Source organism: Equus przewalskii, chromosome X (genome assembly GCF_037783145.1).
Source record: "Equus przewalskii isolate Varuska chromosome X, EquPr2, whole genome shotgun sequence".
NCBI classification, from domain to species: domain Eukaryota; kingdom Metazoa; phylum Chordata; class Mammalia; order Perissodactyla; family Equidae; genus Equus; species Equus przewalskii.
This window is the reverse complement of record NC_091863.1, coordinates 24,788,350-24,808,724: the sequence shown is the minus strand read 5'-3', so window position 1 is coordinate 24,808,724 and position 20,375 is coordinate 24,788,350. Positions and strand designations below refer to the sequence as shown.

General features: G+C 45.8%; 2 protein-coding genes across 2 annotated transcripts; both read left to right on the top strand.

Moving 5' to 3' along the window:
• Nucleotides 1–1,208: 1,208 nt before the first annotated feature.
• On the top strand, nt 1,209–4,017 carry LOC103544083 (melanoma-associated antigen B1-like). The gene is made up of 2 exons (XM_008510937.2): nt 1,209–1,302; nt 2,451–4,017. Exon 2 carries the CDS (start codon nt 2,511–2,513, stop codon nt 3,537–3,539), a length of 1,029 nt encoding a protein of 342 aa, XP_008509159.2. The 5' UTR covers nt 1,209–1,302; nt 2,451–2,510; the 3' UTR covers nt 3,540–4,017.
• A 14,198-nt stretch (nt 4,018–18,215) lies between these two features.
• LOC103544082 (melanoma-associated antigen B3-like) lies at nt 18,216–19,285 on the top strand. The gene is given in 2 exon segments (XM_008510936.2): nt 18,216–18,690; nt 18,693–19,285. Coding segments are annotated over 2 exon segments (1,068 nt in total).
• The last annotated feature ends 1,090 nt before the right edge of the window (nt 19,286–20,375 follow it).

Sequence of the window (20,375 nt, the reverse complement as noted above, 5' to 3'; positions counted from 1 at the left end):
TTAGAGGGCTTGGGAGACCAACACCTCATAATATAGGAGGTCACACATAGATAAGCTTCCACCTGCTCTCAGACTTCAGAGGGCCCATACAGAGCTGTCAGGCTGAACATGGCCTCACTTGCTGAGGTCTCTCAGGGACTTAAGACCCTTGGCCTAAGAAGGACAACCTTAGGTCAGTAGAAGGAGGAGTCCCAGCCTTTGACAGATATGAAGGTGAGGACCCTAAATGAGGAATCATGGAAGGACCCAGCCAGAATAGTAGGTTTCCATACAGTCTGGCTCAGGCTGTCAACCCTTGGAGATCCAAAACAGTCCTGGCTGGATGTAGCTCATCTTGACTTCCAATTGGGATTTGGAGGTCCCCAGAAGGTAAGTACCTTGATTTAATGAGAGCAGCCTCAGATCAGCAGAAAGTGGAGTCCCAAGACTGGTCAAGTGTCAAGGTGAGGACTCTAAATAAGAATGAGGGAACCACCCACCCCAGAGCAGAGTAGCACTACAAATTCCCCCAATGCTGTCAGCCCCGGGATGCTCAGGACAGATTTGCAAGGTGAGGAACCCTCTAAATCTTCCTGGACTGTCTCATGGAGGTGAGGACCTTGGACTAGTGGGTACAGCCCCACATCTGCAGAGAGAAAACTCATGCCTTAACAAGAGTTAAGGTAAGGACCCTGAGTATTATGAGGGGACCTCCACTAGTAGAGGGGATCAAACAGAGCCCTATCCTTTTCTTAGCTCTGGGAGGCCCATGAAGAGCTATCATTGACTCCATCTGTGTGGTCTCAGGGAGGAAAGGCCCTTTGTCTGAAGGAGGCAGCCACAGCTCTGCAGGTTTGAGTCTTGGGCTTAAGCAAAGTTAAGATGAGGACCATGAGTGCTGATGAGGGGACCACTCCCTAACGAAAGGACCTCCCAGAGCCCTGTCCCCTGTCAGGTTTGTGAAGCCCAGAAAGGAGTAGCCATATGAAGCACAACCAAAGATTTTCTCTAGGGACTAAGGAAGGCGAGGGTTTTGTTTGAGAGCTGGCGGACTCGGGTCAGCAGTGGGAGAAGTCCCGGGTTCTGAAGATACCGAGATGAGAACCCCGAGTGAGGGCCCAGAGACATCCGAACTCCTAAATGACAAGGTCCCACAGAGCACCGTCCCTGCTGTCGGCCCTCACAGACCCCCAGGCAGCCGTGGCCGGATGTGTCTCAGCCTGACTTCCGTTTAGTCGCAGAGGCGAGGACGTCACCGGTGGGCGCGGCGGTTTTTTGGCTTTTTGGCGGAGGTTGTACTCCCAGGACTTGTCTGGAGTCAAGGTGAGGACTCCGAGTAGGAAATGAAGATAACTATTCTCCTACCAAAACAACGGCGAATTCCGCCCCCACTCCAAACCCCACCTCTGCCATCCGGCTCTGGGAGGCCCCAGAGGAGTTGTCAGGCTGACTTTGGCCTGGAATGTCTCAGAGGGAAGGCGTTAGTCTATGGGAGTAGCCCCGATTCTACAGATGGAGGATACATAGGCCCTAACTGGGTTCCAGATGAGAGCCCTGAGTGCTAATGAGCAGACCTCTGCCCAAAAAGGGGGACCACACTGAGCAGTGCTCCTGCACTCAGCCCTAGGAGGCCCCAGGCAAGGTAGACAGATGTGAAGAGACCTGACTTCCTCTCTAGCAACTAAGGGAGTTGAAGGCTACATCCGACAACTCCCAAAGTCAGCAAAGGAGGTTCCGGGCAGAACCGGCAGGCCGAGGCGCCCTCTCATTTGTTCTGGAGGTGGTCTTAGGGAGATGAGGGCCTTGGGACATGGAAGAGTCATCCCAACCCTTTGATCTCACCCCAAGAACCTAGGGAAGGGCTGTCAGGTTAAGCCTCCTCCTCACTTCCTTACACCATATCTAAGGGAGGTGAGATCCTTAGTCTGAAGGTGCAGCCACCACTCAGTGAAAGGGGAGTGGTGCTAAGCCTTACAGGAAGCCACGGCGAGGGCTCTGAATGAGGACTGAGGATTTCAATGAACTCAGGGCAGAAAGGACCCCACTGAGCTCTCAGCACTGGGTGTCCTCTGGTAGGGAGGTGGGCTGAGGCACCCCTTCAGTTCCTTCTCCTGGGTCCTAGGGAACTTTGAGGTGTCAACTTCAGAGAAGCAGAGGGGAGGGGTCCAGGCTTTTCCCAAAGTTGATATGATAATACTGAAGATGAACTGAGAGGACTCCACAGGCCAGCACCTGCTGTCACTTGAGTAAACCCAAGGCAGGGCTGGTAGGATGCAGAGTAAGACTCACCCTAAGGGTTCTATGGTTCCTCTATGGGATTCTTAGGGAGGAGGCTGACCAGGAGAACAGGAGCCTTGTGGGTTCCTGGAGCAGTACCCTCAAGGAAAACTGCAGAGGCAGCCTTCAATAAAGCCAAGGTGAAACCTTCCTGTTGAAAGGACTGAGTGTTTCTTTCATTCTCTGTCCTCCAGCTGCCCAAATCACCTGTCCACTGAGCCGCACTCCTGCCTGCTGTTCCTACAACAGCCATCATGCCTCGAGGTCAGAAGAGTAAGCTCCGTGCCCGTGAGAAACGCCGCCAGGCCCGGAGTGAGACCCAGGGTCCTGGGAGTGCTCAGGCCACTGCAGCAGAGGTCGAAGAGTCCTGCTCCTCTCCTGTTTCTGAGGGTACTCCCTCAAGCCCCCCTGCTGCTGGCACTGCTCAGGAGCCTCAGGGAGCCCCAGCCACTAGCTCTCCTGCTGCAGGTGTCTCACGCCCAAGATCTCACGTAGGTGCCAAGAGCCAAGTTGTGGAAAGTGAAAATTCCTCCCAGGCCTCAGCCTCCACTGAGAGTTCTCGCAAAGCTCTTCTAACCAGGAAGGCAGAGATGTTGGTGCAGTTCCTGCTGTATAAGTATAAAATGAAGGAGCCTATTAAGCAGGCACACATGCTGAAAGTTGTCAACAAAAGATACAGGGAGGATTTCCCTGAGATCCTCAAGAGAGCCTCTGAGCGCATAGAGCTGATCTTTGGCCTAGAATTGAAGGAAGTCAAGCCGAATAGTCAGTCCTATACTCTTGTCAGCAAGCTAGACCTCAGCAACGATGGAAGTCTGAGCAGTGGCTGGGGATTTCCTAAGAATGGGCTTCTGATGCCTCTCCTGGGTGTGATCTTCTTGAATGGCAACCGCACCTCGGAAGAGAAGATCTGGGAATTCCTGAATATGCTGGGTGTCTATGATGGAATGAATCACTTCATCTTCGGGGAGCCCAGGAAGCTCATCACCCAAGATTTGGTGCAGGAAAAGTATCTGGAGTATCGTCAGATGCCCGACAGTGATCCTCCATGCTACGAATTCCTGTGGGGTCCAAGAGCCCATGCTGAAACCAGCAAGATGGAAGTCCTAGAGTTTTTAGCCAAAGTCAATGATACGGTTCCCAGTGCCTTTCTATCCCATTATGAAGAAGCTTTGAGAGATGAGGAAGAGAGGGCCCAAGCCAGAGCTGCAGCCAGAGCTGCCACTCCTGCCACGGCCAGTGCACGTTCCAGGGCCACATCCAGCCGCTACTCTGACCCCTAGTGAGGTCTGAGGCAGATTCTTCACTTTGTTGTTAACCAGTTTTCCTGATAAGCATGAATAACTCGTTGACATCTTTTTTCCCCGTTTCTCAAGTGGTGTTCAACAGAAAGTTTATTAGATTCAGAATGTAAGTTTATGAATGACATAGATCACACATTTATAGCTGTTTGTCAGGGTTGGCCGGGTAACGGTTTACTTAGGAGTAAAAATTTTGCTTTTTGAAATACAAATTGGCAACCCTTAAATTACTTTTGTGATCCAGAGCAAGATAACATGGCTTTCAGATAGGAATATCCTTGGAAATGTGCAAGAACTCCACACTAAAATAGTTAGGATGAGAAGATAGAGAGAAGGAAAGACAGAAAGTAGCAGTTGGTCAATTCTTCATTTGCCTTACTCCATTTGATCTTTGTTTTTGTAAATTCAAAAAATATATACATGGATTTGCTTATGTTTTTCAAGAATGTTTGCAAATAGAAATCATAATAAATCAAACCTCTTTGTTCATGGCTTTTATTTTACACAAACACTAGTTGAGCATCTGCACCTTGGAGGTCTTCGTGCTTGTACTGGGGATGTTTAGTCAAAGAAGACCTAGCCCCTGCCCATGCAATTATAGATTCTAGGAGAAGCTATCATTATGGGAGAGGGTGAGATGCTCTCTACTTCATAAAGAACAAGTAAAAAGGGTAAAGAGGGAGCATATTACTTAGTTTTCGTTGCTAAGCAGAATTTTGGTTGATTGGGAGGTTTTTTTTTCTTTTCTTTTCTTTTTTTTTTTTTTTTTTTTGACTAGAACACTGTATATTCTCTGACATCCCTTAAATTAAAAAAAAAAAAATCCTAGGTAACCTCTGAGGTCAAGATTATCATAATAATAATTGCCATTTTCTAATGTCTCAGTATGAGACAGATGCTTTCCACACATTACATATATGCCACCAGTCCTACAAGACAGGGCTTATCAGACTCACTTCACCTGGAGAGCCTGAGGCTCATAGAGTTAGAGTTTGGTAATGCTAAAATTCATAGGACTAGTAAATGACAAGGCTGAGACTAGACTTCAGGTCTAAATTACTGTAGAGCCCACACTGTTTTACTCGAAAAATAAACCAGAAATTCTAAAAGAAATCAAATGTTTAAATGACACATGCTGTCTCTGTTTCACAGATATCTCTAAAGTGAATTAAATATTAAATGTGTCCCACCCTGAGACACATTCTGCATCTCTTATTTCAATTTTCTTCTCAGTATTTCAAAATTTGTCTTAGGTGATAAAAACAATGGCCTTGTCTCCAAACTACTGGATTTTGGAATACATAGCCAGAGCAATAAGAGTACCAAAATGATTGAGAGGTGTAAATAAATAAATGAAAGAGACAATACTTGGTGACAGTATGATCATCTACATTTGCAAAGCTAGATAACCTTAAAAGATCTGGGGCTTTCAAAATGATCCTGGACAATCTCTTTCCTGTAGAGAGCAAATCTATCAGAACAGAAGTTACGTGAGAATCTTCATCTGGCTGAGGAAGAAAAGGAATAGATCAATGTAATGTTTTTTCCGTGACAGCCCACCACCTATCCTGGGACCCCTGCCTTGTGCCACAGCTTCCCATCAGACATCACTCCTGGAACAAAGACCCATTTTCTGCAAGGTTTGCAGAGCAGAAACTGCTCAAGAGGTTGCAGAGATGTGGAATTTCCCAGGAAGGCTTTACTCCAAGAGACAAGAGCCAAGATGAGGTCCCCCTGTAGGAGGACTGGGGAGACCAACACCCAGAATATAGGGAGCGGTCACAGGGACACTGGTTTTGTCTGCTCTCAAACAGAAAGGTTCTCAGACAGAGCTGTCAGGCTGAGCATACACTCACTTATTCTTCAGGCTTCTCAGGGGCATAAAAGCCTTGGTCTAAAGACAGAGTTCTCAGGTCAATAAAGAAAGGAGTATCAGTGTCTCAGAGAAATGTTGGTGATAAATCTGAATGAGGATGATAGCAGGAGCTAAGCAGAACAGTAGGATCCCACAAAGTCCCATCCCAATTGTCAGCCCTGTGAGGTCCAGAACAGTCCTGGCTGCTTGTGGCTAACACTGACTTTTAACTCAGAGTCCAGGAAAGTGGAGCTCTTCTGAAGGCTATAGTCTCAGATAAGCTGAGAAAGTGAGGATCCCAGGAAAGGTGCAGAGTCAAAGTGAAGACGCTGAATGCGGACATGGGGACCAGTCAACTCACAACTGACAGGACTATACCTAACCCCTCCTCTACTGTTAGCCCTGGGAGGCACAGGCAAGAGCTGGCAGGCTCAAGTGCCCCCTGACTTCTGCTCAAGGGGTCTCAAGGAGATGAGGGCCTTGGTTCACAGGCTGCCTCTTCAGCAGAGAGTGGAATCCCAGGCTATGACCCTGTCAAGGTAAAAATCCTCTGTGAAGAATGAGGCAACCAACTACCCCTTAACAGATATGTCCTCAGACAGTCCCATTTCTGTAGTTAGCCCTGGAAAGCTGCAGGCAGAGCTTTGGCCAAAGTTACTCCTCATTTCCTGAGGGGGGATGGTCTCAGGGACTTAAAGTCATTGGACTAATGGGGGAGGCCCCATTTAACAAAGGAAGGGTACTTACCTCCTAACAGGAGTCAACATGATGACACTGAGTGATATCATAAGATCCCTCTCAGAAAGAAGGGCGCCACATAGAACCCTGTCCCTGTTGTCAGACCTCAGACCATGTCACCTGTGCATGGTCACATGATGAGTCATTCTGACTTCCTCCCCAGAGCATTTCACGGAGGAGAGGAAACTCATTAAAGGGGGCAGCCACGAGTTTGAGTAGAGAGAGGACTTCCAGATTGTGCCAGGAGCCAAGGTCAGCACCCTGAAGGCTGAAAGGAACACCCACCTCATCGCAGTGGGTAGAAACACAGATCCCTTCCACTACTGTTATCTTTGGGAGACTATGGGCTATTGTGGCCAGATGAGGTAAACATCCCTTCTTCCTAGGCGGGTGTCAGGGAATTGGGGCCCTTTTAATGCGGGGATAAGCCTCAAGTCAAGATAAGGAATATTTACAATTTGTGCCAGGAGTCAGGGTGAGGACAGTGAAGAATGTGGGACCACATATCCCATATGAGTGGTGGCCACACAGAATCTTCCCTAGGAGGCCCCAGGCAGAGATGTCAGGGAGAGGGACTCATCATCTCCCACTCAGGACTAACATGGAAGTTAGAGCTTTGATGAGCTTTGGTCTGAGGGTGGCAGTCCCACGTCAACAGAGGGAAGAATCTTAGTCCTACCCAGGAGTCAAATTCAGGACCCTGAGTTGGGACCTTGAGTGGGACCATTCATCACAGGGCCTCAACATGCCTGCCATAGCTTTTGTCCTTGTGAGATCATGATCAGATATGGCAAGATAAAGCCACTCTATTTCCTCCTATTGGCTCACAGGGAGGTGTTGGGTCTTACTATCAGGAGATAGGCCTCAGGTCAAGAAGGAGGGGGGAAAACCCAGGCCCTAATAGAAGTCACAATGGGGAGCCTGAGTGAGACTGAGGGTATTCCCATCCAGAGATAGGAGACAAAAGAGAGTCATGCTCCACCCTTTGATTATCAGCTCTAGAAAACTCCGGGCAGGCATATCAGGCGAGGCTCTCCCTCACTTGTTTATATCAGGTTTAAGGGGGGTAAAATCTTTGGTTTGAAAGTGCAACCCCCAGTTATGAGAAGGGAGGGATATGTTACATGCCAGGGACTGCAACAGGTGCTTTACATTTACTACACACATGCCACCAGTCCTAGTAGAGACGGCTTACCAAATTCACTTACAGATGAAAAGCCTGAGGCTGACTCAGAATTTGAGTGCTAAATAATGTGCCAAAGTTCACGTGGCTGGTAAGTGACAGGGATAGAATTAGATCCTTGATTAGAGTTAGTCTAAAGTCCACACTCTTCCACTCCTCTAAGCCCGAGGCCAACCTGTGTCCTTTAATTCACTTTTTTTCTCATTACTACAAAAATGTATCCAAGCAATAAGTAGAAAGATTCTTTGGCCAAACTACTGGATTGGAATACACAGCCAGAGCAATAATAATACCAAAATAAATGTGAGGTATTAATAAAGGAGAAGAAAGAAATAATGTTTGCTGACAATAAGATCATCTACATATGTGATTTCAGATAATCTTAAAAGGTCAGGGACTCAAAAAAAATCTGACTCAGCCACTTCTTTATAAAAAGTAAGACTTTACTGGGGCCGGCCTGGTGGCGCAGCAGTTAAGTGCACACGTTCTGCTTGTCCTACCAGATCACTGGTTCGGCAAGCCATGCTGTGGTAGGTGTCCCACATATAAAGTAGAGGAAAATGGGCACGGATGTGAGCTCAGGGCCAGTCTTGCTCAGCAAAAAGAGGAGGATTGGCAGCAGATGTTAGCTCAGGGCTAGTCTTCCTTTAAAAAAAAAGGAAAGCTATTAGAACAGAAGTTACATGAGACCTTAAGTTTGGCTGGGGAAGAGAAGGAATAGACCAACATGTTTTATTTGTCTTACAGTCCACCACCTTGGGTCCTTTGATTTGTGCTTTGGATTTCCATCTCGCATCACTCCTAGGACAGAGACTCATTCTCTGCAAGGTTTGGAGTTAGGAAAACTGCTCAGGAGTTTTCTGGGATGTGGCATTTCTGAAGAAGCCTTTAATCAAAGTGACAAGAGCCTATATGAGATCACTCATGTATTAATACTAGGAAAAGCAACATCCAGAATATTGAGTGTTACAAAGAGACCAACCCCTGCCTGTTCTCAGACCTAGAAGGCTCCAGGCAGAACTGTCATGCTGAGCGTCTCCTCACTTTTTTGTCACAGTTGTCAGGGACTTGAGAGCTTTGGTTTAAGGAGGGAAATCTTGGTCAGTAGAAGGAGTTGTCGGATATAAATGTGGGGTCCCTTAAAAAAAATGAAGGAAGCACCCACTGAGAACATTGGGGTCCCCTAGAGTCCAGTTCCTGCTGTCAGCCCTTGGAGATCCTGAATTTCCTTGCAGGATGAAGAGGAGTCTAAAGAGGCTTTGAGAGGTGAGAAAGAGAGAGCCCGAGCCACAGTTGCACCAAGCCTGGAACTACTGCCATGGCCGGGGCATGTTCCAGGCCTGAGTCCAGCAGCACTCCCACATCTAGTGAAGTCTGAGTGAGATTCTTCATCTTGTGCTTGAGAGGTCAACATTCTAAGTAGCTGGGCATCATGGTAGCACTGAAAGGAACACATTATATGCCTTCTTTTTGTTCTTGCTTTACTTTGATAACTGGGAGATTTATCTGTTTTTGTTTCAGGGCTTTTTTTGGGTACTTTTAAGATGCTAGTCCTTGTAATAGAAGGTTTATTTGACTTCAGTATCTGTGTTTATGAATAATATATATCACATATTTATTGCTGTTTTTTTAGTATAAGCATTAAAGTACTGGTATTTTGTAAAAAGAATTGAAAATCCTTGAATCTTTCTTTGTGGTCCAAAACAAGATAACATGTCATGTGAATATGAATTTTATTGCAAATGTGAACGAACACTACTGCAAAATGTTTGGCATCAAGAAACAAAGGAAAAGTCTTGGCTGAGTGGTATCAGCAAGACAGTGGAATCAGGAATTCCCAGCCCTCAATTCCCCACTGAAACACAGATTTAACAATGATTTAAGTAACAAAACATCTTTATGAGAGATCCAAACTCTAATTAAGAAGTTGCAATACCACAGGCAAGCATAAAACAGAAATCAGATGCACTTGAAATGGGTGAGAAGAGCAATTTGACTTTATTGGCATCAGCCACTCCCTCAAGGTGACAGCTCAGCACTGAGAGAGATTGTGACTCCTCTCTAGGGGGAGGGAGGAGAGTGGGGTGAATGTCCCATGTACCAAAAAAAACTGTTACAACTAATAAATGTATTCAGTAACATTGCAGGATACAAAATCAATACACAAAAATCAGTTGTATTCCTACACACTAAGAACAAAGTATTTGAAAAAGAAATTAAGATAATAATTCCATTTAAAATAGTGTCAAAAAGAATAAAATATGTAGGAATAAATTTAATCAGAGAGATAAAAAATCTGTACACTGAAAACAATAAGACATCAATAGAAGACACTGAAGAAGACACAAATAAAAGAAAAGATAGCCCATGTTCACGGATTGGAAGAATTAATATTGTTAAAACGTCAATACTACCCAAAGTGATCTACAGATTCAATGCAATACCTATTATAATTCCAATGGAACTTTTCACAGAAATAGAAAAAAATCCTAAAATTTATATGAAACCACAAAAAATCCCCAATAGCCAAAGTAATCTTGAGAAAGAAGAACAAAGATAGAGGCATCACACTTCTTAACTTTGAACTATGTTACAAAGCTATATTAGTTGAAACAGTGTTATACTAGCATAAAAATAGACATATAGACCAATGGAACAGAAAAGAGCCCAGAAATAAACCCCTGCATATATGGTCAAGTAATCTTTGACAAGGGTGCCAAGAATACACAATGGAGATAGCATAATCTTTTCAATAAATAGTGTTTGGAAAACAGAATATCCACATGCAAAAGAATTAAACTGGATGCTTATCTTACATCGTACTCAAAAACTAATGCAAAATGGATTAAAGACTTAAAAATGAGACCTGAAACCATAAAATTCCTAGAAGAAAACAGAGAAAGTGCTCCTTGACATTAGTCTTGGCAATGATTTTTTTAATACAACAGAAACACAGGCAAGAAAAGCAAAAACAAACAAGTGAGACTACATCAAACAAAAAGCTTCTGTATAGCAATGAAAAAAATCAACAAAATGAAAAGACAATGTTATGGAATGGGAGAAAATATTTGCAAACCATATATTGATAAGGGTTTAATATCCAAATTATATAAGGAGCTCATACAATTCAATAGCAAACATACAAAGAAACAAATAATTCAATTTAAAACTGAGCAAAGAGGGGCTGGCCCTGTGGCCGAGTGGTTAAGTTCGCGCGCTCCGCTGCAGGCGGCCCCCATGTCGTCGGTTCGAATCCTGGGCGCGGACATGGCACTGCTCGTAGACCACGCTGAGGCAGCGTCCCACATGCCACAACTGAGGAACCCACAACGAAGAATACACAACTATGTACCGGGGGGCTTTGGGGAGAAAAAGGAAAAAATAAAATCTTTAAAAAAAAAAAAAACTGAGCAAAGAAACTGAATATTTTTCCAAAGAAGACATACAAGTGGCCAATACGTATATAAAAAGGTGCTCAACACCACTAATGATCAGGGAAATGCAAACAAAACTGCAAAAGATATTACAGTACCTGTTATTATTTGGTAATAGATAGCTATTACCAAAAGACAAGGACTACCAGGTGTTGGCAAGAGTGTTAAGAAAAGGGAACCCTTGTACACCATTGGTGGGAATGTAAATTCGTACAGTCATTATGGAAAACAGTTTGGAGGTTCCTCAAAAAATTAAAACTAGAACTAACACATGATTCATCAATGTCACTTTTGAGTACATAGCCAAAGGAAATGAAATCAGTATCTCAAAGGAAGGCCTGCACTCCTATGTTCACTGCAACATCATTCACAATAGCCAAGATGTGGTAACAACTCAAATGTTCATCAGCAGATAAGTGGACAAAGAAAATGTGGTATATAGATACAATGGAATATTATTACACTAAATGAAAGAAATCTTGTCATATGGGATAACATGGGTGAACCTAGGAGACATTATTCTAAATGAAATATGCCAGTCACAGAAGGATACATACTGCATATTCCCACCTATGTGAGGTATCTGAAGTAGTCAAACACATAGAAACACAGAATAGAATTGTGGTGGCCGTGGGCTGGGGGTAGTGAGAAATGAAAAGTTGCTGTTCAACTGGTACAGCTTCAGCTACGCAAGATGGATAAGTTCTAGGGATCTGCTGTAAAACATCATGCCTATATTCAACGATACTGATTATGCACTTAAAAATTTGTTAAAAACGTAGTTCTCATGTTAAGTGTTCTTATCACGACAAGAAAAAAGTTGATTTTCTTGCTCTCTCCCCAAGTAGAGAGTAAGCTGATTAAGTGCAAGTATTTGGAAAAGATAACTCTTGTATACTGTTGGTGGGAATGTAAATTGGTTCAGTCACTATGAAAATTCCTCAAAAGATTAAAAATAGAACTACCATATGATTCAGGAATGCCACTTCTGGGTATATATCCAAAGGAATTGAAATCAGGATCTTGAAGAGATATCTGCACTCCCATGTTCATTTTAGCATTATTCACAATAGATAAGACATGGAAGCAACTTAAAGGTGTCCATTCATGGTGGAGTGGATTAAAAAAAAGATATGGTGTATGCATACAATGGAGTATTATTATCGATCTTTCAAAAGAAGAAAACCTTGCTGTATTCAACAACAGAGATGAACCTAGAGGACATTATGCTAAGTGAAATAAGCCAGACACAGAAGGACAAATACATGATACCACTTATACGAAGAATCTAAAATAGTCAAACTGAGAGAAGCAGAACAGAATGATGGTTGCCAGGGGCTGGGAGGAGGGGTAATGGAGAGGTCTAGGTCAAAAGGAGCAAAGTTTCAGTTATATAAGGTGAATAAATCCCTGAAATGTACTGTATAGCATAAAGCCTACAGTTAACAATACCATATTGGTTAACAATACCACTTAAAAATTTCTGAGGGGGTAGATATTTTGTTAATTGTTCTTGTCACCCCCCCCAAAAGAAAGAAAGAAAGAAGGCAGGAAAATTTTTTGGAGGTAATGGATATGTTTATGGCATAGATTGTGACAATGGCTCACAGGCGTATACTTATCTCAAAACTCATCAAGCTGTATACATTAAATGCACACCTTTTTGTATTTGAATCATACCTCAATAAAGTGGCTTACAAAAAAGAGCAGATATTTTGTCCTATTTGGAGTTGTAGTCTCAGCACAGTGCCTAGCATACAGTAGACACTTTATAAATATTTAGTCAATAAAGGACAAAAAGAAAGAGTATAAATAAGGAAAAGATTGCCAATTCTTGTTTTGCCTAATTTCTTCTAGTGTTTTTTTCTTGCAAAGTAAAAGTTACATACCTGGATTTGCTTAGATTACTTATGAATGTAAGAGAAATTAAATCCTAATGAATTAGACATCATATGCACTCTCTTGTTTATTTCTATACCACTAATTGAAAATGAGCTCTTTGGAAGGCTTCATGCTATTACTGGGGATGCTTTCCAAAAAAAACCCAAAAGAACAACAACAACAAGATCTAGTTCCTGCCCACTGAATTTTAAAGTCTAGGAGCTGCTATCATATAAAAAAGATGGTGAGATACCCTCTAAGACCTAGGGAACAAGTAAAAAGAAGGAGTGAAGAGGGGAGGAGGTTTGAGGTGAAAGCAGTCAAGTGTCAATACCCTGAGGCGAGGCAGTTTGGAGCCTTAGGAACCTGCAAATCCTTCAGTGAGAGGTAATTTTAAGTGAGGTTACGTGGTGGGCTAGATGAGGCTATTGGAATGATGAGGCAGGTGCCAGACCCTCAGATGGAGGGCCTCATAGATAAAAGAGACTGCAGTGGAAAATTGTCCTTAACATTCACTTGGTATTGTAGGTAAACCAGAGAAAAACTCCACCCGGGGTAGGAATGGAAGATGTCCTGTGCTCTCTCAGTGCAGTTGAACACAATGCACAGACTAGTTCTGTGTACATCATCATCAGAGAGTTTCTGAGAAATAAGGGTTATACTCCCTTGAGGTGGGATGCCCAGAATCCACTGGACTCGCACTCTTTATCCTGGGTTGGGGAGCCAGAGAACACTCAATTAAAAGTGAACTCAATTAGTTTATCTTGTGTGTAACTTGGCACATTCTAGGCAAGGTCTAGATTTTTGCTGGTGGTTAAATGAATGAAAATAATGGTGATTTAGATGGAAGGGCAGCCAGCTGAGTTAGGAAAGATACTGATCATTGACAAAAATTCTTAGAACTTTTGAGTTGTATCCAAGTGGAAAGACTCCCACAAAGGCACTATACATTTTATCATCTGATGAGGATATGTTACATAATTGTCCTTGCTAAGCAATATTTTGGTTGATTGCGATTTCTTTGTCTTGGAGTTTGGTGATGTGCTCAAGTTCACAGGGCCAGTAAGAGAGCTGGGACTAGACTCCTGGTCTGAATTCCTCTAGAACTCACGCTGTTGGTTCCACTCCTCTCTACCTAAAGCAAACTTTGTGTTCCTCAATGCCCCAAAATGTATCTCAGGGGATAAAAGTAAGGACTTTGTGCCCAAAAGACTGGATTGGAATACGTAGCCACAGCAATTAAGAATACCACAGCAAGGGGCCGGGCCAGTGGCACAGTGGTTAAGTGCACACATTCTGCTTTGGCAGCCCGGGGTTTGCCAGTTCGGATACCAGGTGCAGGCATGGCACCGCTTGGCAAGCCATGCTGTGGTAGGCGACCCACATATAAAGTAGAGGAAGATGGGCACAGATGTTAGCTCAGGGCCAGTCTCCCTCAGCAAAAAGAGGAGTATTGGCAGCAGATGTTAGCTCAAGGCTAATCTTCCTCAAAAAAAAAAAAAAAAAAAAAGAATACCACAGTAAATTAAAATCATGAATAAAGAAGAGAAACAGATAATATTCAATGACAACATGATCATTTACACATGCAGTGTCAGATCACCTCAAAATCAGACAATCACAAAACCATCCTGGACAGCTCCTTCCATTAGGAAGTAAATCAATTAAACCAGAAGTCACATAAGAGGCTAACTCTGACTATTGAAAAGAAAAATAGATTGGCATCATTTTTCTCTGACAGTCCACCCCTGTTGCCTGTGCCTCTAGTCTTATATTGCAGTTTCCCCATCTCACATCAAGTCTGGAACATGTACCTACAAGGTTTGCATTAGGGACACTGCTCAAGAGTTTGTAGGGATGTGGTACTTCCCAGGCATACATTAATTCAAGAGACGGGAGACAAAATGAGGACCCCAAAATATGATGAGTCATTCAAAGATCTTACCAAACTTGCTCTCAGACCTAGAATGCCCAGGCAGGGCCGTCAGACTAGGCAATCCCTCTTATACTCCTCACAGTTCTCAGCGAGGTGAAAAGTCTTGGCCTAAGGAGAGTGGCCTGAGTAGGATAGAGGAGGATTCCAGATTGGAGAGATATTAAGTTGAGGACTCTGAATAAGGAATGTGGGGACCACCAACTCCAGAACAGTGATGTTCCATAGGGACTCTACTTTGATGTCACCCTCTCAGGACTCAAATATCCCTGGCCTAATGTGGCTCACTCTAACTTCCACCTGGGAGGTCTCGGGAAAGAAGAGACCTGGATCCAAGCAAAGTAACCTCATGTCAGGGAGAGTAGTTCTAGGATTGGCCACGAGCAAAGTGAGATCCCTTAGAGAAGAAAGAGGGGATCACTACACCCACAAATGAGGGGTCTTTTTAGACCCCTGCACGTGTTCTTAACTATGAAAAGCCCAAGCAGAGCTGTAAGGCTTAGAAGCCTCCTCACTTCTGCCTGGCGGGTCTCAGAGAGCTGAGGGCCTTCTCTAGCACAGGACCCGGGGCCCAGTTCTACAGAGGAAGGAATCTTGGCCATAACTGGAGTCAAGGTGAAGACCCTCAGTGCTAATGAGAGGACCTCTCTCCAAAAGAGGGAGGCACACGTTGTCAGAAGTGATGAGCCCTGACTTCCCTCTAGGGACTGAAGAAAGTGCGGGCTTTGTTTGGAGGCTGCCGCACTCTGGCCAGAAGCAGGAGTCATCCCGGGCTCCCACTGATACCGAGGTGAGGACCCTGAGTGAGGACGTAGGGACCACCGACTCCTAGACAGACAGGGTCCCACAAAGCTCTGTGCCTGCTGTTGCCCCTCGGAGACCCCCCACCCACGACACTCCACCCACTACGCAGCCGGGCTCCCACTGATACCGAGGTGAGGACCCTGAGTGAGGACGTAGGGACCACCGACTCCTCAACGACAGGGTCCCACAAAGCTCTGTGCCTGCTGTTGCCCCTCGGAGACCCCCCACCCCACGACACTCCACCCACTACGCAGCCGGGCTCCCACTGATACCGAGGTGAGGACCCTGAGTGAGGACGTAGGGACCACCGACTCCTCAACGACAGGGTCCCACAAAGCTCTGTGCCTGCTGTTGCCCCTCGGAGACCCCCCACCGCACGACACTCCACCCACTACGCAGCCGGGCTCCCACTGATACCGAGGTGAGGACCCTGAGTGAGGACGTAGGGACCACCGACTCCTCAACGACAGGGTCCCACAAAGCTCTGTGCCTGCTGTTGCCCCTCGGAGACCCCCCACCCCACGACACTCCACCCGCTACGCAGCCGTGGCCGGATGTGACGCACCTTGACTTCCGCACCTTGACTTCCGGTTTGGAGCAAGGACCTCACTGGTGGCTGCCGCAGTTTGTTGGTCTGAGCCTGGGTTCTGGGAACTGAGGTAAGGACCTGAATGTGGACTGAAGAGACCACTCCCTCTCCCACAACAAGGGTGGCCCCTCCAAGCCCCGCCCCTGTGATCTATGGCAGTGAAAGGTCCAGCAGAGCCATCAGGCTGGGTTCTGCCTAGAAAGTCTCACGGAGGAAAGCCTTGGTCTGAGAGAGTAGCCCTGATTCTGCACATCAAGGAAACGTAGGCCCTCACTAGAGCAAAGGGGAGGGCCATGAGTGCTAATGAGGAGATCGTTCGCCAGTGAAGATAGTAACACGAAGCAGCACTCTAGCTCAATTCTGGGAGGCTCCAGGCATGAGTAGTCGTATATGATGACTTCACCCCTAGGAGCTCAAGAAGTGAGGGCTTTGTTTGGAGGCTAGTGCACTCAGTTCAATAGAAGGAGGAGTTCCAGGCTCTGATAGAAAGGTGAGGACTCTGAGTGAGGACCTAGGAACCACAGACCCCAGAACAGTGGGGTCTCACAGAGCCCGGTCCCTGCTGTCAGCTCTCAGAGACCCTGAGTAGTCACAGCTGAATGTGGCTCCTCCTGACTTCCGCTTCAGAGATCCCAGGAAGCTAGGACTTTCATTGGGAGCAAGGCCTCTGGCCAGCCAAAGGTGCATTCCCGGGCCTGGTATCAAGACGGGTTGGAAGACCTCGAGTAGGACTGAGGGGACCACTCCAACCTATAACAAAGGGAGCTCCACTAAGTCTCACTGCTATCTGCCCTGGGAGGCCCCAGTAGAGCTGTTAGACTGGGTTCTGCCTGGATAGTCTCAGGAAGGGGAGGGCATTGGTCTAAAGCAGTAGCCTGGGTCCAACAGATGCAAGATACCTAGGCCCTAAATGCAGTGAAGTTGAGGGCCCTGAGTGCTAATGAGACCCAAGTAGGGGTGGCAACACAAACCAGCCCCCCGGACTTATTTCTAGGAGGCTCCAGGCAGGAGTAGTCATACAGAGAGGACCCTGACTTTCCCGTCTAGGGACTGGGGATTGAGGGCTTTGCTCAGAGGCCAGGCTACCTGGGTTACTGAGGAGAAGAGTCCTCAATCCTACCCAGAGTTAAGGTCAGAGACCTGAGCGAGGACTAAGGGGAACAACAACTCTAAAAAAGTAGGGTCTCAGAAATTCTGCCCCTTCTCTCAGCCCTGCGGAAACCAGGAATCTGTCAAGCTGAGGCACCCCCTCATTTCTGTCTGGAGAGTTACCAGAGAGGTGAGGATGTTGGATAATTGAGCAGTCTCAAATCTGCAGAGGGAGGAGACTTAGGAATTCATAGGAATCAGGGTGAGGACTCCGAGTTAAGACTGATGGCACCACTCACCCTAAAAAGAAGGAGACTGCAGAAAGCACCCCCCCCACCTTGCTTGCAGCACTGAGGAAACCAGACATAGAAGTGAGGCATATGTTTCTTTTTTTTTTTTAAGATTTTATTTTTTCCTTTTTCTCCCCAAAGCCCCCCGGTACATAGTTGTATATTCTTTGTTGTGGGTGAGGTGTATGTTTCTTTTTTGATGGCATCAGGTTGGTGAGAGCCTTTGTCTGAGGGGAAGGACATCAGATCAGCAGAGGCAAGTATCCCAGGCTCTATGTAGAGCCAAAGCAAGAACTCTGAATGAGGACTGAGGACCCCAAAGAGCCCAAGACAGAGAATCCCATAACGCTGTCAGCAGTGGATGCCCTGGCAGGGGTGGTGGGCTGAGGTACCCTTTCACTTCTTTTTAAGGCATCCCAAGAAGACAAGGACCTGGGTTTGAGATGTAAATTTACAACAGCACAGAAGAAGGGGCCCAGGCCCTGCAAAAGTTGATATGATGGTCCTGAATGTGAACTGAGAGGACCCCCACACTCCAGAGTAGAGGGGGCTCCACAAGGATTAGACCTGCCCACCACTGCTCTCAGCCCCAGTAAGCACCAGGCAGAGCTGGTAGGCTACAGCCTGAGGCTCCGTTTAATTATTTCCACAGTTTTCTCAGGGGACAGGTTGATCAGAACAGGAGCCTTGTGGGTTCCTAGAGCAGTGCCCTCTGGGAAACCTGAAGAGGCGGCCTTCTTAAAATCAAGCTGTTATCTTCCTGCTGAAGGTGCTCACACTCTCTTATCCTCTCTCCTCTCATGCCCAGATCACCTGTTGTCCTACTCACACTCCTGCTTTCTGACCCTGATCCACAGTCATCATGCCTCGGGGTCAGAAGCGTAAGCTCCAAACCCATGAGAAACGCCGCCAATCCCAAGGTGGGACCCAGGCACCGAAGGGTGCTCAGGTCACTGCAACCAAGGAGGAAGCATTCCCCTCCTCGTCCCCTCCTCCTTTTGGTGTTATTACTCCTCAGGGAAAGCCTGGTGCTAGGTCACATAGCGCTCTCAAGAAGGCTCAGAAAGCCCTATCCACCACCACTATGTCTGCAGCTGTTTCTCACACAAGATCATATGAAGGAGTCAACCGCAAAACTGCGAAAAAATGCAGTTCCTACCAGGCCCCACTCTCCACTGTGCAGTCTCAAAGAGACCCTCTAACCAAGGTGACCGGTATGTTGGTGCAGTTCCTGCTGCACATGCTCAAAATGAAAAAGCCCATTGTGAAAGCAGATATGCTGAAGGTTGTCGATAAAAAGTACAAAAGTCGCTTCCTTGAGATCCTCAAAAGAGCTTCTTTCAGTATGAGGTGGTATTTGGTGTTGACTTAAAGGAAGTTGATTCTGCCAAGCATTCCTACATCCTTGTCAACAAGATGGACCTGCCCAACAATGGGACAGTGAGGTATAAGATCCCCAAGCCCGGTCTCCTAATGAATCTCCTGGGTGTGATCTTCCTGAAGGGTAACTGCGCCACTGAGGAGGAGATCTGGAAATTCCTGAATCAGATGAGAGTATATGCCGGGAAGAAGCACTTCATATTTGGGGAGCCCAGGAAGCTCATCACCCAAGATTTGGTGAAGCTTAAGTACTTGGAATACCAGCAGGTGCCCAACAGTGATCCTCCACGCTATGAATTCCTGTGGGGCCCAAGGGCCCATGCCGAAACCAGCAAGATGAGAGTCCTGGAGTTTTTGGCCAGATTTAACCATACAGTCCCCAGTGCCTTTGAGTCTTGTTATAAAGAAGCTTTGAGAGATGAGGAAGAGAGAGCCCAAGCCACAGGCGCACTGAGGGCTGACACCGATGCCACCGCCAGTGAATGTTGTGGGCCGTGCTGGGCAGCCTGCACATCTAGTGAAGTTGAGGCAGATTCTTCACTTTGTGGTTGAAGAGAGCAGTCAGTGTTTCGTCGTGGAGGGCTGGGTCTGACTGAGGGGACCCAGTGTCTGACACCTGTGTGTTCCTGTTCTGTATGGGTAATTTGGAGGTTTATCTGTGTTTTTTGCCATTTTTCAAATGTTCTTACTTCTCAATGAAATTTTATCCAGCATTATAATCTAAGTTTATGAATTATATTGGTCACGCTTATTGTTATTTGTCAAGCTTAAGAGTAGGAGTTTTGCTGTTTTGAAAAACAGTTGGGAAGAGCTTTCATCTAATTTAGGAATCTGGTGCAAGTTAACATGGCATTGGGATACGCATTTCCTCGAAAATGTGAAAAAATTAAGCAGTAAAACTATGGAAACAAGACAGAGAGAAAGAGCAAGATGGTCAATATCTGCCTTCCTAATCCCTTTTACTCTGTTTTTATGAAATTATAAATAACAGTATATGCTTGGCTAATTTAAGAATATAGAATTAAATAAAAATAAATTGAACCATGCTCACGGGTTCATTTATTTCGCAGACGTTAATTGAGCATCTACTCTTAGAAGGCTCCATGCTGGCACTGAGAGAGCTAGAAAAAGAAGACCTAGCCACTGACCATAAAATTATAGAGAAACAGCTATCATAGAAGGAAAATGGCGATATACACTCTAAGACCAAAAGGAGGAACGGAAAGACAGGGTAAGAGAGGAGAGAGGTGGTTGTAGATGAGAGCAGTCAAGTGTAAATTCCCTGAAGCAAGGCAGTGTTGGGCCTTGAGGGAAAATGTAAGTCCCTCGTGGGAGGTATTCTAAGTTAGCCGTGTGGTGGGCTAGATGAGGCTGTGATCAGTTTGAGCAGGGGCTAGACCCTCAGCTGGTGGGCCCCTTAGTTGAAAGACCAAGCCTGGAATGGGAAACTGCCCTTAACAGTTACTTTGGGGTCATGGATAAGCCAGAGAGAAATCACCTGGGGCAGGGATGGAGCTGGCCCTGTGCTCTTGTCGCAGTGCAGGTGAACACAGTGTGCAAATTAGATGTTTTGTTCACATCGTCTCCAGGGAGTTTCTGAGAAATAAGGGGGCTACGGGTATCCCCTGCTATCTGAAAGTAG

Excerpts from the sequence above, each read along its gene's own strand:
- LOC103544083 (XM_008510937.2), top strand. The coding sequence starts at position 2,511 with ATGCCTCGAGGTCAGAAGAGTAAGCTCCGTGCCCGTGAGAAACGCCGC.